At 34.9% G+C, this 25,364-nt stretch overlaps 3 protein-coding genes across 8 annotated transcripts in view; 1 reads left to right on the top strand and 2 right to left on the bottom strand.

Annotated features, from left to right (window-relative positions):
• The window catches only part of LOC135198069 (opsin Rh5-like), a 707,912-nt gene that overhangs the window by 357,723 nt on the left and 324,825 nt on the right, over nucleotides 1-25,364 (bottom strand). The gene's annotated exons all lie outside the window — the stretch shown is intronic.
• LOC135198070 (choline O-acetyltransferase-like) overlaps nucleotides 1-25,364 on the top strand; it is a 243,220-nt gene that overhangs the window by 165,826 nt on the left and 52,030 nt on the right. The gene's annotated exons all lie outside the window — the stretch shown is intronic.
• On the bottom strand, nucleotides 1,180-23,007 carry LOC135197634 (choline O-acetyltransferase-like). The gene is made up of 5 exons (XM_064224653.1): nucleotides 22,944-23,007; nucleotides 6,320-6,495; nucleotides 5,859-5,873; nucleotides 1,449-1,646; nucleotides 1,180-1,212 (listed from the first exon to the last, which is right to left on the bottom strand). The coding sequence occupies exons 1-5, from the start codon at nucleotides 22,999-23,001 to the stop codon at nucleotides 1,180-1,182; spliced, it is 480 nt and encodes a 159-aa protein (XP_064080723.1). The 5' UTR covers nucleotides 23,002-23,007.

Below are 25,364 nucleotides of genomic sequence, written 5' to 3'. Positions count from 1 at the left end.
AAAATATTGTAAATTTCTTGTAACGAAACAAACTGTCGGACGCATGACTGATTTAAGATCGGAAATACAATATTTTTTTCAGCGCCCTTTAATTTATAAGATAAATTTTTCATATCGTTCAGTTGACTTCACTGTTTCTGTATGAAATTGCTTGGAAAAAGCTTTTGTTCATGAAATCTTAATCAGCGTTAAGTCTGTCTGTGACCATTTAGTGAATCCATTTTTACATGAACAGGAATGACTGTCTTGATTGGAAAAATACTTTGCAAACATCCCCGGAGAAGCGCACAGTCTAAAGGCAGTGAATGAGTATTATTGTAGATATATTAAAGAGATCTAGGAACGTTTGATGAGTACTAGATAGTTATTGTTCTCTCTTTCAAGAATGCTATTCTGGTCAGTATTTTCAGCGTCACCCCTGATTAGTCAAGCTGATACTTTTAAAAAAGTCTTCATTAAATAAACCTCGATACATGGTCAGTCATGCCTGTTTTAGATTTAATTGGGATTTAGTCATTTAAACGCCCATTTTTATTGCATATAATAATAATTTATTAAACCAAGAAAACCAGCCTAAAAAAATTATACAGGGGTCGTAGCCAATCCTGTTGACACGAGACTAGATTGTAATTTCACTTGATTGAATGATTGAAGTTTTATATCGCAAGTGGACAACTGATGTCATTGACGCATGTAATTTTACTTGGAGAATGTGTAGGAGGATTATATGGGTATTTTGTTGATGTTAGATTTGGAGGAAGAAGAATGGAATCTTCGATTTTTCTGGATTAGTCCCATTTATTTATGTGGTTAGATTTGAAGTTTTATTCTTAAAGTCTTTCTGTTTGCTGATTACGTGCATAATCTGGTACAAGGCTTTTAGATATTAGTAAAATCAACAAATATTTATAACGGCAGCTATCACATACGAAAGGGTCAAGAAATAACAATACGTAAGCAGATTTGCACCGGCATATAAAAATCCGCCTAGGATAACCTTCGATCGAATATCAGAACATATTTCCTGTTCAAAGTTGACGCAAACAAGGAAACTTGTTAGGAACTGGAAGGTCCATGTCAGTGTATGGTTGCCTTGGTAACATGTTATATTCGCCATGAACATATTAACATCCATAAAAAAACAGTGGTAAAGTAAAACGTATGCATTGTTAAATTGAATTACCCAGAAGGGTTTCTTAGGATTAAATCAATCTGTTCGGTAAAAAGTTGACTCTCACAAAAACATTTTCAGACTTATGGACTATTCGTACTCTAAGACAACGGCTTTTAGTGTAATGTTTAAAAAGTCTACCTGGTATTAAATTTGAAATTTGAGTTTCTAAAAAGATCAGGCGAAGATATAACTTTATATTTATCTATCCTCTCGCCTTTTAATACTACATATATTAGGGTTCGTAGATGAGGTAATATTGCAGGAATTAACTTACCCAGTTATCCATCGAGTCATGCCTTTTGATAAGTTCTTCTTGAATTTTCTCCCCAAATCCTCCTGGCTTGCCGAACTCTTCGACGATCTTCATCGTTTCCTGGTATTCTTCTTGGCTGAGAACAGGTTTCATATGGGTAAGGTACCAGGAAAGGGTGTGGCCTAGGGGTGGTACCGGCAGTTTGGGCACGAGAGGATACTGTGAATGAAAAGAGTACTGTAATTTGTAAACAAACAACATAATAAACGATCTTAGATATCGTTTTAAAGTAAATGATCCGTTATCTGAGGATCGAAGTCGTTTGCCATGTTTTTCATACAGACATAATTTTGTACCGTAAAGAAATAAAAACAGTTCCGTAGATTACACAGAAAAAAACTCAAAAGGCTCGGTGAGAGACTATCGATTGTTTTAATATTTGCCATGACGAGGCGAGAAATAAAATTATCTAACATGTGAAGTGACTTAAGTGTATAATCAAAATCATAAAGCATCCAAACAAGGGATTTTTCTACATATAAACTTTTAAATCTGTGCATTTACTACAGCAGACGAAGTTATGGCATAAACCGTGATCATGATATAACGAATGTGAATAAGAAATATCGGTCATAATTAGATTTAAGAATAAAATATAAATTTTGTGCATTAAGATATCAAGTCATATACATAGCACTGTTAATGAAATTTATCTTAGAATCACCGTCTTTCACGTCATTTTATCTTTGAGAAGGGAAATAGACGAACATCAACATTAACATAAAACACCTGTTGAAAATTATTCCAATAAAATGTCATCATGTCTTAAGGAACAACAAATGAAAACCTACTGAAGGCGTACGGATAGAATTAATAGTCCTGTCCTGAAAGCATTTTTTATTTGGCAAGTTTGGATACAAATGTGTGTGATTTTTAATATTTCAAGTATCTTTTGTAAGATTGTGATAATAACATTCTCAAAATGACGGCGTCAATAACCTTGTCGTTGCGACGCCAGTAAGAAGTAACAAATCAGTCAATCTCAAAATGAGTTCCCAAAATTGCCACCAGTTCTTATTTTTACTGTGTATAAAGATGGATTTAGTTTAGTAACGGCACTTTGGGAACGATTTCCTTGGTCTGCGGAATATGTTGGTTGTCTGAAGCAACTAACTAATGTTGTGTAAGTTTTTGCACGTCGGCGCCGTCCCTGACTCAGTAGTTAACGTATGTATGTACTGCTTTGATTTTATGCTTTGACCCCCCCCCCACTCACACACACTGTAATGAGGGGAACTGATTATCAATATAAATAGACGATAATATAAAATCATGTCCTTATTTACTCATAAAAATACACCCCATAGTATATATATATGTATATATATATATAATATATATTTATATATATATATATATATATATATATATATATACACACATATATTTATTCTTTTTATGAGTAAGTAAGGACATGATTTTATATTATTGTGTACTTGTTAAGTATAATTTTGTTGAGTCATAATAGTTCAGAAAGTTGCTCATGTAAAATCTCGTATGATCACCTTTAATGTACAAAAAAATTACGAATCTTAGAGAAAAGGTATAGCATTTTCTTTTCATAATTTCCTTGTTTTCAGTTCGTTGTGAAATCCAAAATCAACTTATTGTCCCCCATTGTTGGTCGCACCTTCTGCGAAGGGTTCCTTACACAAACCTTCTCCAATTAGCCTCCTGACGCGTCAGCTGAGACCCTGCCGAGAGCGGGAAGTGATACATTCTATAGGGGTGAAAATCTTATTTGAGCATATGGAACGCTTAGCTGAGCCACACCGCTTCAGCAAATACATTTGTCATCGGTAGTTTGTATGGGAGCGCGGTGATGCTGTTTCTTTGCAAAGCTACTTGTGTAGTCAGTTGCAAGGTGGTGAGGACGTCGCCTTTTCTATATATATATATACTATATATATAATATATAATATATAATACATACCATATATATATATATATATATATATATATATATATATATATATTATTAGTAGTAGAGAGAGAGAGAGAGAGAGAGAGAGAGAGAGAGAGAGAGATTGTTTTATAATTTGTAGGTATTTATAGATATACCTGCATTCATAATTGTATATTGTATTTGCTGATAGAGATGTTGATATGATTTTAAAACATTCTTTGACGTCATAACACCATTGCATATGACGCTGGGAAGAGAGAGAGAGAGAGAGAGAGAGAGAGAGAGAGAGAGAGAGAGAGAGAATCATCCACTGCATTAGGAGAACTCGACGTAACTCTTTGTTATTCCATGGTCAGAGAGGGGCTTTCACATCAGTCGGTTTTAACCCGACGTACTAATTGGGTTGGAATATATTTGAAAAGGGCCACGGCTGTGGGTGCTGCTGTGGATCAGTCGCTTCCTAAGCATTTGTCACTGTAAAGCAACAGTCAAACGTTTGATGGTTCGATGGATTGTTAGGGAAACATAACAAGCTTCTGTTGATTACTCCCAACTTTCCTCCCGGGTTTGTAACGAGTATCTGGCCAATGCCTAGCTACCATATGAGTTCCGGGTACAGTAGTTGCTGAATTATTAAAATAATAAATGGGAGTTGTGATTTTTCATATCTAGTTACAAAATAGCAATTTTTCATTTCACCATTGGTAGGCATCATTTAAAAAAAATTTCTTTTGGCTATGCGCTTGAGATATGCTGTCATCGCCAACTCCCCCTTCCTCCGTTACGTATGATCACCTTCAATCTTGCAAATAGCCTGCTGATATTGTAAAGGTCATGTAGAAGTGTACGTCTTTATTTCATCTTTTGAGAATCCTAGCATGTTTCATTACGGAAAAGTGTCTGTCTACATATAAAGCAAGCCATTGCCATTAGAAATTATTTTCTGTTGTCAACTAGAATTTGGAACATTTTAAAGTTGAGGATTGTTAGTTATTACCACTACCAAACACTAATTCCTGATTCCTGTAATGGGAATCACATCTTGGGTAGTTTTTATTGTACCTTTATTGGGATTAGTGAGCAAAAACCGTATGGCGGCCTCATGTAAAGGGACTTTTTGGTATTTTTTTCATTTTGTTTGTGTCTGTGTTTTTTTCATCCAAGTTCATCTAATTTCTCTGCTTAATATGGAAGTGAGGTTGTCAATTGTTCAGGCTAAGTTTAGTTTCGTTAAAGATTTACTTGAACGTCAACGTTCATAATGTTCCCGCAGAGTAAAGACGTGTGTTTTCAGGTATGTTTAGTTTAGTGCATAAAGGTTATATGGAAGAATAATGTAAGTTAGTAATGTGGCTCCAGAATAATGAAAAAATTTTGAAATGTAATGGGGTCTTTGTAAAGGAAGAATTACAGATGCTTATCACCCGGTAACTGCAAGAGTGGACAGTATGTAGTTACCACATGGAATGTTTTATTAAGAGGTATATAATGAATATTTATTTAGTTTTATTTGTTTCTAGATACGACATATTGGTAGTTTTTCGAGTTTCCTTACTGAAATATAACTAGATTATTTCATTACTAAAAGAGGACTTCGTTCACTTACGTAGAGAGAAATCATGTTTCAGTTGGAGGTGGTTGTACAATTCCTGAGACTAAGTTGCACATTTTTACTCAGAAGCACGTAATTGAGAAACTGTTATTTTCTCTTGTTAACTCTCCGAAATTTTTGATATGGTGCATTTCATGTACTCCATGTTCGTGGAGTATTTTTATTTATTTAGGAATTGGCGAAAATAATACTATTTTGAAATCTACTTGAATTTTCTTGTACAAACAAAGAATTCGAGCTGACTTTGAGTTAAGGTGAACCAGTACAACATTTCCAGTGAAATTTAGAGTATCTATACATATATATATATATATATAATATCTATATATATATATATATATAATATATAGCTATACATATATACACACACGCACAAATATAATATCTCGCGGATAGTTTTATATGCGATAAAATTTTTATTACGATTAGGTAAAATGTAAAAAGTATATTTCATATTAATTTATCCATTAGTTACTATTCATACAAAAGTAATAGTTTGATCACAGCCATCTTTCCAAATTAGTCTACTTATCTCTAAAAAGAGAAATGGCGTGCATTGTAGAAAGAAAAACAATATTGTACTCAAGAACGTGCAATTTCATGTCTTTTAATGATTAATTTTTTTAAAACCAGAAGGTAAGGATGGATTAAAATAATGACAATATACCCGTAGTGAAAAAAAATGTATTTGAAAAAGTAGAAGCAGGTATTAGGACGTTGCATAAAGGTATAACGTCTACGAGGGCTTGTTGTGCCTAGTTGAAAGGGCAGTGTAGCAAGGAAGAAATGGATTTTGATAAATGAAATACATATGAGGTACTAAATTATCTACATTGTTTTAAAGAATACTCACGGATGTTTGTGGAACCTTGCAAGTAAAATAACAAGAAATAATGAGGAAAAAGAGAGATAGGCAATTGACAGAGAGAAGGGGTTTTATACAAAGGGAAATCAAATTTAATGAGTTCGTAGTATGTCTAAAAGAAAAATTAGAATATTGTATCAGTGAAACCTTTATGAATTTTGATTCTTTGGAAGTTTGGCAGCATTATAGCCTACATTTCTTATAGGGACAAGAAATCGTACACAGGCAGTTTAATGCATTTTAAGTATTTTATTGCATTCATTCAAATCAAATAAATATACGTTTTGTATAGCTACATCTTAGGAGGTGGGTTTCATCACAGAAATGAGCTTTATGTTCACAAAACATCGAAAATTATTTGTACTTTGATGAAGGGAAACGAAATCTTTATATGTTACTAGAATTTCTTTTTAAATGACGAACTCCATTCTAGAAGAGTTTTCACTCACCGTAACAGGTGGCTTTTCAGACATATTGGAAGCTTTGGAAGACGCCCTTGATCTTGGTTGGAAAGCCCGTGGTGGTTGGGGGGAAAGCGAGATACCCTCGTTGGGTGATGCCCTAGAAGGTGACCCAGGGGGTGTAGCGGCAGTTCCTGACCAGGAGACCCATCGAGAGAGGTATCCTGTTGATAAAAGCAGGAAAGAAAATGACAGTAACACATTTAAATTGAAGTCAACAGCCATGACAACGAAATCAGTGGTCCGGAAAGCAGTAAATATCTTATGCTTTCATGCATGCTGTAATACAGTTTGTCATAAAGTACAAGGTTAATTTTATCCAAATAAGAATGCCCGAATGCATTCATATTTAATGTAAAAAAAAACCTTTATGAATATTTAGTGTAAATTTGGAACATTAGGCTATTTGCCCTAACAGGGAGTGGCTCCCGATAAACGACGAGATAAACACTGCCAATTCATATTTTCATTGTTGAACCTGAGCAAAAAAGTTCCTCAGCACTTCACTTGCACACAAGGCTTTCGGCATTGTGGCAAACACAACACTGTGGCTTTCAGGCACTCTCAAGCTTCTCTACCTTACCTTTCTCGTTATTTTTTGGAACCATTTGTAAGTTTTATTCTTTTCCTTTCTGCTAAAACTTTCGAAATTTTACAGTTTTCAACAAATCTATCTCCTCCATTGCTTTCCACGTGCCCTGAACCATCATCCAAATTCAGTGAAATATATATATATATCATATATATCTATATATATATATATATATATATATAATATATATAATTACCTGAGTAAACATTTTACTACTCAGTCCATCGCCATGTTTCTGACTTTCAAATCTTTTTAAGCTCTACATAAAGCGTAAGCAATGCGCAATGCATCTCTTCAGCTTTCACATTTTTTTTATTTCATATATATTAAACATTCAAACTTTACTTCCTAAGAGAAAAAATGACAATATTTTCATACATTACTACTTTTCCTTTTATAGACAGTATTCTTCCCTTTTTTGCTCATATCCTGTTATCTTCGTTGCTTCACGTCTGTGGATCACTTCTTTGCATCCTACTAATAATACTACTTCTAATACTTTAGTCTTGCTTTTGCTAATACAGAACATTTAATACATATTTTAAGATTCGTTATTTTCATCCACAAAAGTCTTAGATGAGCTTTCTGCTTCACACACACACACACACGCACACACACACACACACACACGCACACATACAGAGAGAGAGAGAGAGAGAGAGAGAGAGAGAGAGAGAGAGAGAGAGAGAGAGAGAGAGGCGTTTAGCTTATCGATAGAAGTAAATACCCTTATTTAGGCTTTAAAACCCAACATGCAAACATCAGTAAAGTATACTAAAATCCCATTTAGCATGCGAGTCCATGCTCATAATGCCAAAAAGCTAACACAGTTGACAATTACAGTGCCACTGTGCGTTCATCAACAATAAGTTTACCTTTCAGGGTGTATGATACTTTGAACATATTTCCCTCATCCATTTCTTTCTTAAATGCGCAGCTTTTTGCATTAGTCAACTGTGAATATTATTTCCCATGTTGTTGGGAAATAATACAAATCTACACCAGAATACTTGTGTAACATTGAGATGTGCTAGAAAAAAATAAACTTATGATTGTGTCATCGTGTATTTTATTTGCGTGGGGTTTATAGGTTTTTCTTTTCTTCTAAATTGCATCACTTTAGGTTAAGGGAGAAAACTCGAGGCTACGTATAGTAAAAAAAGGATGTTAAGGCAATTTTTATCGGACTGAATATTAGAATCGTTCTTTTCACTGGGAGAGCATTAGAGAAGTACCCTTAGAAACTAAGAAAATAGTTATAAAAAATTTTCGATAGATAGATAGACGGTGATATAGCTTTGTAAAAATAAAATGGATGTGATGGACAAAGCTGAAAAATGCGATCGCTTCGAAGAATCACGTCATTATAACTTTGTCTCTGTCGTTGCAAAGCTTTATTGCCTTAGGGTCTCGGAATAAATCCAGCTACACGGAAAATAAATCTGTGTGAGCCATATCTGTTTTTATATTCAGATATTCATGGGTAGTTTTAGGGTAAAGAAGATAATGAACAACTAGGCAATTTAATATTTATTTATTATTTGCCTATCTTTTTGACGGATGCCGTCACAATGCCAGTCATTTCTGACAAGTTTTAATGTTAATAAGACAGCTGGAGAACGATTTAACTGGAAAATTCTTATGATCCTCACGAGGAAATAATGGTTACACATCTCCGGCTTAAACCAAAAGTACAAGCCCTCTGTTCTGAAATCAGGACATCCCATTAAGTGCCTTGTAAGTGGACATGCCAGGAGACTAAGTATTTTTTAGGAAACAAATCTTTGTAAACCCAGATCCACTGATCGTATACTTAATAATGTCATCTGCTGAGAATCTCTTATTCATATATTGTGATTTCAGATTATTATGCTCAGTTATTTCGTTTTTCTTGTTGCTTGACCTTAAATCGTTGGCCTACTGAATTTCTGGCATAGTACAGTCACTGTAATAACTTTAAAACTGACATAAGTGTAACTTATGAATAAACTGACAAACCTCCACAACTTGAGTTAAAAAGAGATATTTTTATCGTTATTCTAAAGCAACCTGAATTCAAGGAAGAAAAGAGGCTCTAACATTTCATTAAAATTGATTATTGACAAGCATAATCAATTCAGTTTTCAAGGGCGGACATCGCGCACTGATTTAGGACATAAATGCCAACCTATTACTACCGTTAAGCATATCAGGCTCTACATAACTTAATTCCCTTATCTTTGTGTGGAACTTCAGTATCCAAAGTCTTGATTTTTCTTTGGTGGGGGTGGGGGTGGGGGGATCAAGTAAAGATCTCAGGATTGGAAGTCAATGACTTTTCTTGATTAATTAGACTTTACGGGCTGACAGATATGATATGTACATCTTTCTTGTCGCAGCCATGAACCCTCAGAGACTGACTATAACCAGGATACGCTGCACACTTGTGAGCAGCTCAATTTGTTTGCAAACCTGTATAGTACCATATAATACGTAATCATGCATTTATTTAGATGAAAGTTTTATCGTTCGGTTTTTCCTTGTGTTTAAGAACTTGGTTTAAGTAACTGAATGATAATTAGGCTAACAATATATCAGTTATACTTAACTGCTGCTTATAGATTAGTTAGAGCATGTACAAAAGAATAACTTTTGCTAATTTACTTGGTATCATATTTTTGTAAATTGATTGATTCACATCAGGTTTCCACTTTCCTTTCAGCGTACATTTCAAATGTTTTAATCTATATTTGGAGTGGCTTTGGAATTCACAAGTGTTGAATTCAAAGTACGTATCACTCGAAGCTCAGGTAAACCGTGCACATCGAAACCATTTGATGGTTTTACATTTTCTCTGTATCTTTGGGACTACGTTCTCTTCCGTGTGACCGTTTCTAAAGTGATTAATTTGATATTTAAACTGTATTTTAGGACAGCACTATTAAACGTCCGCTTTATTAATCTGTTGCTTATGGGTTTGAAATTTGAATGCAATTTTGTGTTCTGTGAGTTTAAAATTGATTTTGATATGAATGTAAGATTTCAAGACTGTTAACTTTAAAGGTTTACAAGAGACCTTGGCATATTTACCTGCTGCGAATGTTTGTTTATTCCTTAAACCTCCACCAAGGCTCTTGAGTAAAGGATCAATTTTGAGATTGAAATTCGATTTGACCATTATACTCTTCGAATATCTCTAAATATATGTTTTGATATATTTAGCAATTTTACCTTCATTGTATTTATTGTTGCTGGTAGTTACTTGTGTGAAGTTTATATTTTTACTTGTCTCTGCAAATTATAAACGTTGGAGTCGCTCCTCTTTAACTGTGATATTATTGTTCTTGAATGCGAAACTTTTCTCGTTATTATTGTTGAACGTTCTGGAGGCAACGCTGGAGAAGGCAAACATTTCCATGTCTTATATTCCAGTACCATATAATTGAAATTATGCTCATTTTACTTCTTGTGTGATTGTTCTCTGATTTGATTATAAATTTAATATTATCGCTCTTGTCATCTTTGTCTTATTCACCTAGTGTCAACTGCTCAGCCCTCTTTGATTACAAGAGGGAGTTCTTTTCGTGTTTTACAGTTTCTGCGTGGGAAATATTAATTCAGATACTGTTTTTAAAAATTCTACTTGTCAAGTTGTTTTTTAACAAACCTACTTTAAGAAAATCTATGAAGTCGTTCTCATTCCTTAGACGATGGTACCAGTTATCTTACCATGGTTCTTGATTCTTGAAGAGGCTGTAGTATTTATTTCTAGTGCTGATTTTACATTTTTTTTATGCGAGAAAAACCCTCACTCATCGAATTCTATTTTATTTCGTAACTTAGCAATTTACTTATTTTTGAAAGTGGAAATTGTTCTTTCGATTTGTAATTTTCCACGGTATTATTTTACATGAATATTAGAACGGTTGTATCTATTTCTGGACCACTTTGTATAGACACTTTTAATTCTTGTAGTGTTTGTTAATGTTTGTAGTTTGTTTGTTTGTATGGTGTTTTTACGTTGCATGGAACCTGTGGTTATTCAGCAACGGGACGAACAGCTTTGTCTTGGTAATCGCTCTAGCGAAGTAAAACATATTAAAAGAAAAGAAAATGCATTTTCTTCAAGTAGGTCTGCAGCAAGGAGGCATTCTCACACGTGTTGGAGGCGCCTGTTCTCATGATTGTTCTAGAATCGCCAGGCGTGTTGTGGGATGCAACAGGCGCCGATGTGTCGTCAGAAACGCCGCGATTTCTGATGCAATATTCCATCGAGATCCTTCTAAGACGTTCCGGTCATCTCGGGAGCCTGTGACATTCGCTGGTAGGCCCCGCCCCCAGGCCGCCGTATATATACAACTGACGAAGTAGGAGAGATCATCAGTGAGAGACCAGCAGATATCAGAGATCAGATCATCAGAGAGAAATAAGAGAAGAAGGAACAGACGAAGGATAAGAGAAGGCGTACGAGAGTGTGGTCGGATTCGTGTCAAGTTGTCCAGTTAGAGAGAGAATGACCGGTATTTCGACGTTGAGCAAGCCTTCAGAGAAGAAACGTTCTACAAGAGGTTTCGAGGAGTTCCTGCCCTTCGAGTATCAAGAGTAGACATTGCTTTCTGCAATACGGAGTCAAGAAGACGGCTGAAGTTACAGTTCTCCCTTTGTGCAGCCATCACTTTGAGCATTGATTTCAGACAGCTGAAAAACTAGCCAGCAAGTATTTTCATTACCTCACTGTTTCCCCAGTCATGAAGCGTAAGATTTTACTTTTGTTATGCAAATAGGAGAAACCATTCTGCATTTATCTTTGTTAGTAAGCTTGTAAATAAACCTTTGTTCTGTTTGTGTATCTTTCTATATTCTTATCCCCAGTTTCAACTGTTGGTGTTTGATTTCTTTTTGTTTATTTAATATCGAACCTGGGGTGGACCTCTAGGGGTTCGTAACATAGTGGCGACCTTGCTAGGCTATTTGGCACTGTAACAGATTGAAACAGGGAGAATATAGCAAGAGCCAGAATGAGTGAGATGGTGAAAGAGTTTATTGAGTCTGGTAAGCTTCTAGGTCTAGAGGGGAATGATCTCCGTGAGTATGTTGAAAAGAAAGAAAGAGAAAAGTATGAGAGAGGTGAAAGAACGGCTGAGAGAGAGAGGAAAGAGCAGCAGAGAGAGAAATGCAGCAAGAGAAAGAGAGAGAAGCAATGAAAATGCAGCAAGAGAGAAAAATAATGAAAATGCAGCAAGAGAGAGGAATGTTGGTAATGCAGAAGGAAGAAAGGGAGAAAGAACGTATGCATGAGTTGGAAATCCCTTGGTTAAGGCAAAATACTAGTAACAGTCAGACAGGTGAGAACGAAAATGAAGCTGATAGGTTAGGTATGAGTGCAGTGCTGAAATTAGTACCAAAGTTTGATGAGAAAGATGTAACGACATATTTCATGTGTTTTGAGAAGTTAATGGAAAGAGTAGGTTCTCTTAAAGAAATGTGGACTCTATATTTACAGTCAGTTTTGAGTGGTAGGCCACTTACTGTGTATAGTTGCATGTCTAAGGAGGAATGTGACGATTATGATATTGTGAAAGAAACTGTTCTTAGCGCGTAGAGGTTAGTATTGGAGGCGTACCCTAAGAAATTTTGAAGTTTGGAAAAGGATGAGAATATTACATATGTAGAATATGGTAAGAAGTTAGAAAGGCTGTTTTTTGATTGGTTAACTTCTGCTAAAGTCGAGGATTTTGATGGTTTGAAGAAGTATCTTTTGCAGGAGCAATTAGGCTAGCAGACGAATATAGTTTGACTCATAATCTAAATGTCAGTAAGAAACTAAAATACCAATCATCTGGTAGAGTACAAAGCAGTAAAAGTTTCAGTTCTAGTAATAGCAATGCGAGTAAAAGTGACTATTCCTGTTATACATGCGGAAAACCTGGTCATACGTCTAAGGTTTGTAAGAGTAAAGTGGCATCTAGTGGCTTAGAATTAACTTGTTTCCGATGTAATGGGAAAGGGCATTTAGTGAGAAATTGTGCAGTAGAAAGGAAGGACGGTAAGAAACCAGTGTCTCTAGTTAACCTTTTGTACCAGTAGGAATGATGTGATGAGAGAAACTAGGAAATTTTTGGTGAATTTCTGTCAGTAGGTTCGAGAGAAGTAGTCTTGTTACAAGACACAGGTATGTGTTTCTGATTAGGAGAGAGAGTGTGCCAAACACGCCAGAAAATCAATTTGGAAGAAAAAGTCATGTTAGGTGGATTCCTAACACTTGTGTTCTTTGTCCTTTTGTTGAAGTTGAATTTAGAAAGTCAGGTAGTGTCAGGAGAAGTGAAACTTGCAGTTGTTGACAGTTTGCCCGTTGATTCCGTTGACATTATTTTCGGTAATGATTTAGCTTTATCCAAGAATATGCATCCTCTTGTGTGTGAGATTCCAGTGCCTGAAATGGGTGTAACTAGGTCAGGTTTAGATACTGACATAGACTACGATCATAATTTGTTCGTGGATTTGAACGAGAGTTAGTTCGTGGATTCGAACGAGAGTAAGTTCGTGGATTCGAATGAGAGTGAGTTCGTGGATTCGAACGAGAGTAAGTTCGTGGATTTGAATAAGTGTAAGTTCGTGGATTCGAACGAGAGTGAGTTCGTGGATTTGAATAAGAGTAAGTTCGTGGATTCGAACGAGTGTGATAGAGGTGGCGAGGGTGATCTCAGCATGAGTGTGGCTGAGAGACCTGACTCTGTTGGTGACAGTGATAGCCAAGGGGAAGGTGTAGCTGTCAAGAGTAATGTAGTCGATGTCATAGAATCAAGTAATAGTTATGGTGATGAATTAGGCACTAACCTTTTGAATAAGGATGAGCTAGTCAAGTTTCAGAGAGAGGATGAGACACTAACCCGAATTTTTTAATGGGAGGTGGATGATGATCTCGATAATGTGTGTAAGGAAACGTTTTGTTTAAAGGACAAAGTTTTGGGTCGTTATGTTCGTCCTAAGTCAGGTAGTAAAGAGGAAATCACTGAACAATTAGTGGTTCCTAGGAAGCTTCATGAGCTAGTTTTGAAGTTAGCACATGATGAGGAAGGACATTTGGGAGTAAATAAAACTTTCAAGTGTATTAGTAGGGCGTACTTTTGGCCTAAAATGAAGAGTGACGTAAAGAGGTATGTTTTAAGCTGTCATGAATGCCAAATTGCTGGGAAACCGAATCAAGGAATTCCAAGAGCTCTGTTGTGTAATAATCCTTCGGTGGGCGAACCTTTTGAGAATGTAGGTATCGATATGGTCGGGCCGTTGCCTAGAAATAAGGGAGGGAATATATATCTGTTGACAATCATTGATAGACTAACCCGCTATCCAGAGGAGATACCCGTATGAAGCTGTAGCGCATGGACCGTAGTTAAACGATTGTTAGATTATTTTTCTAAGTTTGGTCTGCCTTGTACTATACAGAGTGATAATGGTAGTAATTTTGTATCCAAATATTTCAGAGATAGAATGAAAGAGTTAGTCATTAAACTCGTAACTACCATACCTTATTATCCTGAATCACAAGGCATTGTGGAGCGGTTTCAACAAACTTTAAAGAGTTGTTTACGAAAACTGTGTAATAACTTTGAAGAAAAGTTACCTTTTGTTTTCGGGCACACCGCTAAAGGTCCTTTGGAAACGTTGAAGTGTAATTTAATGCTCTAAGAAGGTAGAGAAGACTACATAACTAACCTAGAGTATTATAAAAGCAATCTAAGAGATGCTTGGCAACTAGCATAGGAGGACGAGAGTGAGAGTCAAGGGGAAACTAAACGGAAACATGATCTTAGAGCGAAAGAGAGACATCTCTGTGTAGGAGATAAAGTTTTAGTATTAGTCCAGAAAGAAGGTCCCTCTTTATCTTATAAGTTCGAACGAAGGTCCTTTTTCAATTTCAGAGGAGAGGGGAAATCCAAATTATTCGATTGATATGGGTAAGAGTAGAGCAAAGTGGATGCATGTAAACTTGCTTCAGAATTATAAAGAACACCCCGTGCCCTGGCCACCGCCTTTGTTCGTAATAACAGTGTTACAGAGAGCAATTAGTTTTGAGAAAAATGCAAGAGTTGTTTTTGTATTTCTAAGTTTTGATCAGAGTTCAGAAAACGAAAAATTAAGAGGAAAGGATAATGTTATAGCTGATAGCCTCTCTACAGATTTTTCAGAATGAGTAGCCTGATAACTGTTTTCTGCTTTGGCACGAGTGGGTGAGTGAATGGAGAAGTGTTCGTGTTTGACTGGATTAAAGTTTTATGCAGAATTGTTCCCCCGCTGTTTGATTCTCGTTTCTCTTTAGAAAAAAATAAAATCAGTTGATTTAATTTTTTTTTCTTTTGGGGGAACATGTCATGGTAATCGCTCTATAGCGAAGTAAAACATATTAAAAGAAAGGAAAATGCATTTTCTTCAAGTAGGTCTGCAGCAAGGAGGCATTCGTGCACGTGTTGGAGGCGCCTGTTCTCATGATTGTTCTAGAATCGCCAGGCGTGTTGTGGAACGAAACAGGTGCCGACGGGTCGTGAGAAACGCTGTGATTTCTGATGCAATATTCTGTCGAGATCCTTCTAAGAGGTTCCGGTTATCTCGAGCCTGTGACGTTCGCTGGTAGGCCCCGCCCCCAGGCCGCCCGATATATATACGACTGACAAAGTAGGAGAGATCATCAGTGAGAGACCAGCAGAGATCAGAGATCGGATCATCAGAGAGAGATAAGAGAAGAAGGAACAGACGAAGGATAAGAGAAGGTGTACGAGAGTTTGGTCGGATTCAGGTCAAGTCGTCCAGTTAGAGAGAGAACGACATAAGTATTTCGACGTTGAGCAAGCCTTCAGAGAAGAAATGTTCTACAAGAGGTTTCGAGGAGTTCCTGCCCCTTGAGCATCAAGAGTAGACATTGTTTTCTGCAATACGGAGTCAAGAAGACGTCTGAAGTTACAGTTCTCTTTTTGTGAAGCCATCGCTTCGAGCATTGATTTCCGACAGCTGAAAAACTAGCCAGCAAGTATTTTCATAGGCTCACTGTTTCCCCAGTCATGAAGTGTAAGATTTTACTTTTGTTATGCAAATAGGAGAAACCATTCTGCATTTATCTTTGTTAGTAAGCTTGTAAATGAACCTTTGTTCTGTTTGTGTATCTTTCTATATTCGTATCCCCAGTTTCAACTGTTGGTGTTGAATTCTTTTTGTTTATTTAATATTGAACCTGGGGCAGACCTCTCTGGGTTCATAACAGGCTTTACATGATTTCCGAATCACGTCGAGAGTAAACTTTTATCAACAGAAATATACATCTCTGACCCCTCAATGGAAATGCCCGAGAATTGACTCGCGGCCACTGAGGTGGCAGGCCAAGACCAAACCGACCACGCCACTGAGGAGCTATTTGTTGTTAGTAATTCTTTCCTGTATTCTTCAATGTCATAATATGGCATTGGAAGCTTATAATTGCTCGTTAATTTTCATCAGCCTTCAGATTTTATAGGACCTGATTTCTTTGACATCAGCCTTTTCCTCCGAGTCCATTGCATTCTTTGCTTTTTATGTTGTCAGTTGCATTGACAGACTACAGTATGGGTACCCACTTACCCCTTTTGGTATCTCTCCTCCACCTAATATATATATATATATATATATATATATATATATATATATATATATATATATATATAAGTAGATGGTAGATGTACATATGTGTGTGTGTACGTGTATGTCCACATACACTTTGAAATGCACTGAGCAATTTCAACCAAACTTTTTATGCATAATACTTACCATATGGGAATGAACACAGTAGGGTTAACTCATCACTGGCACCAAAGGGGGAGGTTATGTGGGAAGGGGGGATTATGTAAAACTTACAGAAAACAACAGATATTAGTGTCTAATCCATAGTTTTCTAGATTGCTGAGATGAATAGTGACACTCCAGGATGCCTGTTAAGTCCAAGTTCAGCACCGATTGGGAGGGTGTTGAGAAGAAGGTGGGAAGGGATGAAATGTAAAAATAACCAAAACGACAGATATTAGTGTTTAAACCATAATTTTCAAGGTTGCTGAGAAGAATAGGGACACTTCCAGTACCTTTTATGTTCAGCCCCAATTGGGACGGGGTTGGAAAGAAGGTGAAAATGGGGTGATGTAAGAATAATTGCTAAGATTAATTGTGACATTCCCGATGCCCTTCAAATCCATGTTAAGGCATGATAGGGAGCGGGGTTGAGAAAGGGCTGGGAGGGGGTAACGTAGATATAACTGAAAACAACAGATACTGGCGTCTAATCCATAGTTTTGGAGGTTACTGAGATGAATAGTGACATTCCTAAAGTCCAAGCTCAGCCCCAGTAGGAAGGGGGAACGTTGGTGTGAGAAGCAACTATCTGAACAGGAATGAGAGAGAGAGAGAGAGAGAGAGAGAGAGAGAGTTTATCAGTTTGTAATCAGAGCTTCCTTGGCAGTGCCGGGTTGGTCGGTAGTGTGTGTGTGTGTGTATACATACATATATTATATATATATATATATATATATATATATATATATATATATATATATATATATATATATATATATATATATATATATATATATATATATATATATATATATATATATACACACACACACACACACACACACACACACACACACACACACACACACACATATATATATATATATATATATATATATATATGATTAATGGGAATTAAAACTGATTTTGAAGGAGGATAAACCCTATTTAAGGCATACAAACGTCATTACTTTTGATTTTGATCTTCAGGCGAGGTTAAAGTCACGGACAAGTCTTACTGGTAATCTTTAGTCTCCCTTTAACTGCCTTCAAGGGAATTTATATTTATTATTTTTTATTAATGCAAATTCTAAGAGGTTTCTAGAGAATATATTACAGCTTGGTATTATAATCCTACGAATCCAATCAATTCTTTGTGATATTGCACAAATTTCAAATATTTGGAGGCCGATTCCTTAAAATAGCTTTCTGAAGACACTGACTGGCGAGTGTCTTGAGGTTCTGTTATGTTATGAGAATCACTGTTGTCCGGTATATAATTTGTGCCAAAACTGTGTGAAAATCTACCTCTTGTTATACATTTAGGTGTTTATTAGGAAAAATTCCCGAATATTCCAAAGAGTTCCATTAATCTCAAGAGCTGTTCATTATGCAAGGAATTTTACGGTTACAATTTAATTTTTAAAAATTTAACTGAAGAAGATTCCTTTAGGCAAAATTTATTCATTTTATGATACGTGAACAGAATTCTTGAAATAAATGTATTTTTTATGAGTAAATGTTTATGACGTGAGAAAAAACCAGTTCAGTAAGCAGAGCTGTCAAACGTTCAGTTATTTTTGCACCCCTTGGCGCTTTAGATGACTCTCGCCAGCTGCCAAAATAGATCAAATGCCATTACTCTTTTCCTTAGTTATGTAGATAAAAATAACTTATAAAAATATTCAATTCTTTTGAATCCATCAAGTTTCATTGTAAAACTCAGGTTAACCCTTTATGCCTACAAGCAATAACGAGTGTATTTTGGCGCATAAAATGAATGATCCCTAATTGAGACAGCTCTAACAATGAAGAACATAACTGCATTGGTGATAATGAAATCGAATCTATGCTAATACAACTAAACTGAAAATTAAGCCCCTCTAACGTTTTTGAAATCATCTTGTTCCCAGTCTTTACATTGTGCTCACAGCCAAGTAATTGTTTTCTTAGAGAAAATATATGGGTACATTTACCAAGGCATAAAAACGACTAGGTAATTAGAATTTATATTTGACATATAATTATGGAATTTCATCACCAAAAAGAAAATAAAAATCCAAATAAGCAAGCAGCTAGCTGAGTGACGATTGCATCGTAGCTTTCTTAATCACTAGATTATGATTTTTTTCTGTTCCCTTTTGGGACAGTGGGTCTATTAGTATAATGGAAAAGTAAAGCTAGCAACATTTGATGCATTGTTAAACGGTAAATGATATTGCCTTTTAGCACTAATAATGAGACGCTTGCTTATTTTGCCAAGACTTGCTAAATCCTCGGTGAGCGAACAAAACATTACAAAACGAATCCATAGTTTTATGATTTTTGGTACAAAAGAAAAACATGATGGTTTTGGTCACTCCTATAATCAAACCGGTCTATACATAAGGTTTTATAAATAATGTTACGTGTGATTACTTGTAGTTTTATTATTTGAAAAGATTACAGTTACATTGAATAGAGATAGATTTTCAGTAATTCTTGTTAGTGTTTTTTTTATATATATATATATATATATATATATATATATATATATATATATACGTCGAACTACAAATGTCCTTTAATATCTAATTCGCTCTACCTCGGAATCAATATATTTTCATATATGTTTAACCGAGGGGGAATTTATTAAGCGATAATAGAATTGGCGATCGACAGGCGCGAACCAGCGACCTCTCAATTCCAGGACAGGCAGTGAAGCCCCAGACCACCCCGCCACCGCAAGAGATATAAGTATATGCCGCCTCCCACCTCAAATACCTGCCGCGCATAGGTATTTTTTGTTTTGGAGACTGCATACAGCCCATCTCGTTCTCGGTTGCGTGGTAGTGCTTTTGCCCGCACGTAGTCATTATATAAGTCTATCACATTACCGTGATTCATATACATATATCGAACTACAAATGTCCTTTAATATCTAATTTGCTCTACCTCGGAATTAATATATTTTCATATATGTTTAACCGAGGGGGAATTTATTAAGTGATAATAGAATTGGCGATCGACAGGCGCGAACCAGCGACCTCTCAATTCCAGGATAGGCAGTGAAGCCCCAGACCACTACGACGCAACCGAGAACGAGATGGGCTGTATGCAGTCTCCAAAACAAAAAATACCTATGCGCGGCAGGTATTTGAGGTGGGAGGCGGCATATACTTACATCTCTTGCGGTGGCGGGGTGGTCTGGGGCTTCACTGCCTGTCCTGGAATTGAGAGGTCGCTGGTTCACGCCGGTCGATCGCCAATTCTATTATCGCTTAATAAATTCCCCCTCGGTTAAACATATATGAAAATATATTAATTCCGAGGTAGAGCGAATTAGATATTAAAGGACATTTGTAGTTCGATATATGTATATGAATCACGGTAATGTGTATAGACATATATATATATATATATATATATATATATATATATATATATATATATATATATATATATATATATATATATATATATATATATATATATGTACCTCGGTTAAGTCAGCCGTTCCTATTCTGGAGATGAACTTTTGTTGTAAAATTCCAGTACATTAGATGGGGTCCTTTCTATCTTATATTCTGTTCGATTCAGTTAGGTTGAGAGTGCCTTGAAGGATAGGCCAACGATTTTGTAATTCACTCTTTTACTTTCTTCATAACCATACTCTGTTCTCTTTTATATGATAATATATATATAATTATATATATAGTATATATATATATTTTATACATATATATATATATAGTATATATATATATAATATATATATATAATATATATATATATATAGTTATATTATATATATATATATATACCTATATATATATATACATATATATATATACATATATATTTTCTTACTATATATATATATATATATATATTTTATATATCATATATGTGTGTGTGTGTGTGTGTGTGTGTGTGAGTGTGTGTTACACTCAGCGTTCATAAATCAAACAGATACTGTTTTTCTTACATGGCTGGTTTTGAAAAACATCTTTTTATATCATTTCAATCGCTGTATGAAAAAAATCGGTGGTCTCATAAGGATAATAGTTTTCTTTTGTATTTGTTTTACTGTGCTCTCTGTGGAGCTGTATATAGTTTTATGACATTGATAATAAGTGATAATTCAGTGCACAAACTGACAAGTTTTGGGAGATCTTTTTATTTTTTCCCCACACGATGAAAGTACTATTGGTGCTAGTGTAGCTCTCGATGCAAAGTACTAAGCAGTTCGTGGTCTTCATTTTATGTATGTATGTATGTATATATAATACTACATATATACATATATGTATATATATCTTTGTAAGTCACACAACAGCATTGGGATAATATGATGACCCAGCCGGCCATATTTGGAAGGTCCAAGCACCATGCTGGGCTTAATAGCCGGATCGAGGCTCACGTTTGCTAGATCTTTGGATCGGCCTCAGCTTAAAGTCCACCAACCCATCCACCTGTAAAATGGTACTCCATATATATATATATATGTATATATATATATATATATACATATATATACTACCTATATATATATATATATATATATATATATATATATATATATATATAATATATATATACATACATTTATATATATATCATATATATATATATATATATATATATATATATATATATATATATATTATATATAATATATATATGGAGTACCATTTAAACTTTTCATTTTCTTCCTTTATAGTATACCTGAAATTGGGTTCTTAATAAAATAAATAAATAAATAACAATCACATAAATAGTCTGAGAGGTGTTCAGTATTGATGCTTAGAACAAATTTTATTCTCATCCTATGCAGTAATCATCCAAAATACAAAGGATCAAAAAGACACATTTTAAATTATGTTTATCCTCTACATAATAATGGAAAGAAACAACAATGGTTATTACAGCAAAGCGTGTAAAGGATATTTCAAAATGGGTTTGCTGCAGACTCCTCAAAATACACTGAGCTTTTCGTTTCGTTAAAAGCAACTACGAAAGCGGGATTTAGCAAGGAAATATACACTAAGGGACCAACAGGAATTTTATTTTCTTGGATAACTGATATTTGGAATTTTTTTGTAGGTATTATTCAGACATTTGTTTATCTTTCATCGTTATTCTCTATCCTGTTGTTTAGGTTGAAGTTACTTTTTTTCATTTAATTTCCATTTTAAAATATTTGCTTCCAGAGGGACTAGGTTCTTTATGTATAATTGGACTTATGGATTTGTTACTGTTAATTCTGGTTAAATGTTTTGTCGCATATGCTTGATAGGTAGTAGGTCAGGGAGATTTCTACGAGGTGTTTCCTTTTTTAACGAAGGATGTAAAACATTCCAAGCATTGGGAATGGTTACTGATCTTTAAAAGTTATTTTTAATTGCAGTTTGTGTTATGTAATTGTTCTTTACTTAATTTCTTTCGTATTCTGTTTTTTTCTGCTTATTTTGACTGAAGCAAGAGAGAATCAAAAATACAGAAGTAAACCAGGCATGCAAAATCTATAGTTGTACCAATGCTTTGTGCTAAGATTGAAATCGTGAAATATGTGAAGGATGGTTTTTTAGTCCTTATATCAGGTATCCAAGTTGACTTTGGAATTTTGGGATTTTACCTAAGGCCTTAGGTTAAAATGAAGATAACAATGAAATTATCACTGTTGGTGAAAGCAAGTGTGAATCATAAGGTTATTATCTTTTATTGCCATTCCTTAGCAGAAATTCCGATGTTTATCAAATTACACCGAATTATGTTTTGTTTGAAATTGAATTTTTCTTCTTTCTGAAACTGTCTTGATTATTCACGTCTCTGTTGTTATCTGTATTTTTCAGATATTTGACTTGTTAGCTAGTTCGTTTTGTTTCGTCCATGTTTGCATTTATAATTTTTGTATCATTACTCCCATTGTAGAGCGTATAATTTTAATCCTGATATTAATGATTTGGGCATTAAATAGCTCTTATTTACTTGGATGATTCAGAGTAATAATATCTATGCAGTACCAAAAAAAAAAAAAAAAAAAAAAAAAAAAAAATCTTGGAGTGCATAAGCGGATTGGGTTGAAATTTCGTTATTTTCTTTTAACCTGAGGCCAACACTGAAAAAGTGCTTTGTGAAACAGAAAAAGCAGATTTGCAAAGGAACAAATTGGGTTCTCCCATTGTGATCCAAGAGATTTCATAGAGTGTTACAGAGGCATTTGTTTTTTCCCAATTTCGTTGAACTTACGTTGACCCATGGTCGTGTATTTGGTGAGTCTGCTGGGAGAGGGTTGTGGTGAGGTCATCTTGAGCCAAGCCTGAAATGAATTTGAGCCATAAAATACATAAGTTTTATGTTGTTTTCCCTTAAGTAGTATGAGACGCTTACCGTCCATAACAATTACCACCTAGATAGTCTCTGATCTATGTATTTACAGTATCTATTTATTTACATGTCTGTCTACTATATCTATCTAAGAATACACAAGTATCCACTTGTTTACCAATATTATGCATGAATTTCATTGTGTATGCAAAACGCAGGCGTATTCATGCAAACGCGCGCGCGCGCAAACACATATATTGTTGTGTATATATATATACATATATATATATATATATATATATATATATATATATATATATATATATATACAAATATACACATATTTATATATAAATATATATGTATATATATTGAAGATGGGTGCATTACTTACAACTGGCAGAAGAAAGTACATGAATTTCTTTTAGGTCTTATACGAGCTGATCTACTGTTCTTCATTATAGGGGTACATACTTGTTTCCTGAATAATAATGCAAACATAATAGAATACTTAAGATTTAGCTGATATGAATTTAGAAATCATAAACGATAAAGTTGATAAACTCAAAGTCTTCATTTTCCAAGGAATTAACGAAATTTAAAACAATTTCTGAAAGATGTTGCTTCTCCCTTGTGTTTTTCTAGACCAATTGGTAAGATGAGCAGTAGCATTAAAATTTCCATCGACCACCTTATATCTTACGTCATTAGCCCTTGTCCACTGCTGCTTATTATGTTTATTCTTTTCTTAATGATAATTATCCGAAATAGAATCCGAAAATATAATACTTTTATTTGAATTTTTCCTCTTGAATAATCTAAATTGATATCGACTTTGAGGGGCATGGAGGGAAATCTATCCATTGACGGTAATGACTGATTTGCATATGCCTGTATACGTGAAGGGGAAAAGCTTAGATTTTAAGATAAGTGAGCATGGTAAGAAAGAAATGGAAATTGTATCTAGGAAGTCGTTGGTTAAACGCTGGCGTAGGTTAAAGATGCCGATAATGAAAAAGTATTTGTGGATTATGTTAAATTCTGGGTTAAGGATCAGATCTAGCTGGAGGCTCTCCAGGCATAAGCACAATGGAAGGGGAAATAAAAAGAAAGTTAGGAAAATGGTGGATTCTTTAAAGAACAGTTGCAGGACAGAAGAGATGACATTGTAACTGTTTAGACGGTAGACAAGATGATAAGGAAGTATGTTACAAAAAAAATTGGAAAAGAATATAAATGCAGACAAGAGTATGACCAAAAACAGTAGGAAAAAGGTTATAGTAAATGGAAGCAAAGGGAGAGCAAAGGTGCCCAAGGATAAAAGATGCTTTAGAGAGAAGCTTTCTGAAGAAAATGCAGACCTTTGTCAATCGAGTGAGTATTTTGAAGAGTTGCTGAAAGTAAAGGATGATGACGTAGAATTGAGTGCTGCGTTATTGAATGGGTTTCATGGGACCAAGAGTTCATTGGAGTACAAGTGAGAAGCTTTGGTGTGATGGTGATAGTGTAATTAAGTGGAGAATCAATACAAAGTATAATTGGAAGATTATGGTCAAGATTTGATTTAAGAAGTAATACAGATAACAGAAAGATTAAAGGAAAAGAGTAGTTTGCTTTAAACAAGGAAGTGTGTTTCTGAATCAAATGTTACTTACGTAAGAGATTTATATTCGAAGAAAAATACTGCATATGGCATACAGGGGCTTACTGAGAGTTTAAGTTGGAATTAATTAGGTTTCAATATAGAGGGTGTTCAAGATATACAGCGTACAAAGATAACTTATATTGAAAAGCTAACACTTCATGTTTCGAAAGCATATCATGCGAGGATAACAAGTTTAGAGTAAAAGTGAGTTTGGATCAAAAGTGTGATATATTTCGTGGTTATTTGATATGAATAACTGGAATAATAAGTGATTAATAAAATAAATGATTAATAATAGTAGATACAAGATGCAGGTATTGATGAGTTTGACGATTTAAGTATGAGGATGTTGAAAGGGATTGTTAATCCAAGAGTAAAGTATGGAGGTTAAGTGAAACCCAGGAAGAATGATGCGATGGTGGTATGAATAATGGAAGAATGGAAGTGAATAATTCAGACAGGTATGATGGCTGAGGAGATGAGCCACAAGAATAATTAAAGCTAGAAAGGTAGTTGGGTCTTTTGAAAAGAGTGTTACAGACAAAGAAAAGTTTGGTAGTAGAAAGGGAATGTTGAGCAAAGTCTCCTTTATAGATTTGAGGTGTGGATGGTAAATGTGAATGAAAAATATGTAAACTGTAGAAATGAGTTGTGGCATAGTAAAAGTTGAGCGAGAATAGTCTGAAAGTTATTGTTAG

This window comes from Macrobrachium nipponense, chromosome 21, assembly GCF_015104395.2.
Source record: "Macrobrachium nipponense isolate FS-2020 chromosome 21, ASM1510439v2, whole genome shotgun sequence".
NCBI classification, from domain to species: domain Eukaryota; kingdom Metazoa; phylum Arthropoda; class Malacostraca; order Decapoda; family Palaemonidae; genus Macrobrachium; species Macrobrachium nipponense.
This window is presented reverse-complemented; position numbering and strand designations above follow the sequence as displayed.

Coding starts and splice junctions, on each gene's coding strand:
- LOC135197634 (XM_064224653.1), bottom strand. CDS start 23,001: ATGACCTCACCACAACCCTCTCCCAGCAGACTCACCAAATACACGACC. Junction 6,496..22,943: donor ATACACGACCATGGGTCAAC/GTAAGTTCAACG, acceptor TTTTATCAACAG/GATACCTCTCTCGATGGGTC. Junction 1,213..1,448: donor ATGACTCGATGGATAACTGG/GTAAGTTAATTC, acceptor TTTACCGAACAG/ATTGATTTAATCCTAAGAAA.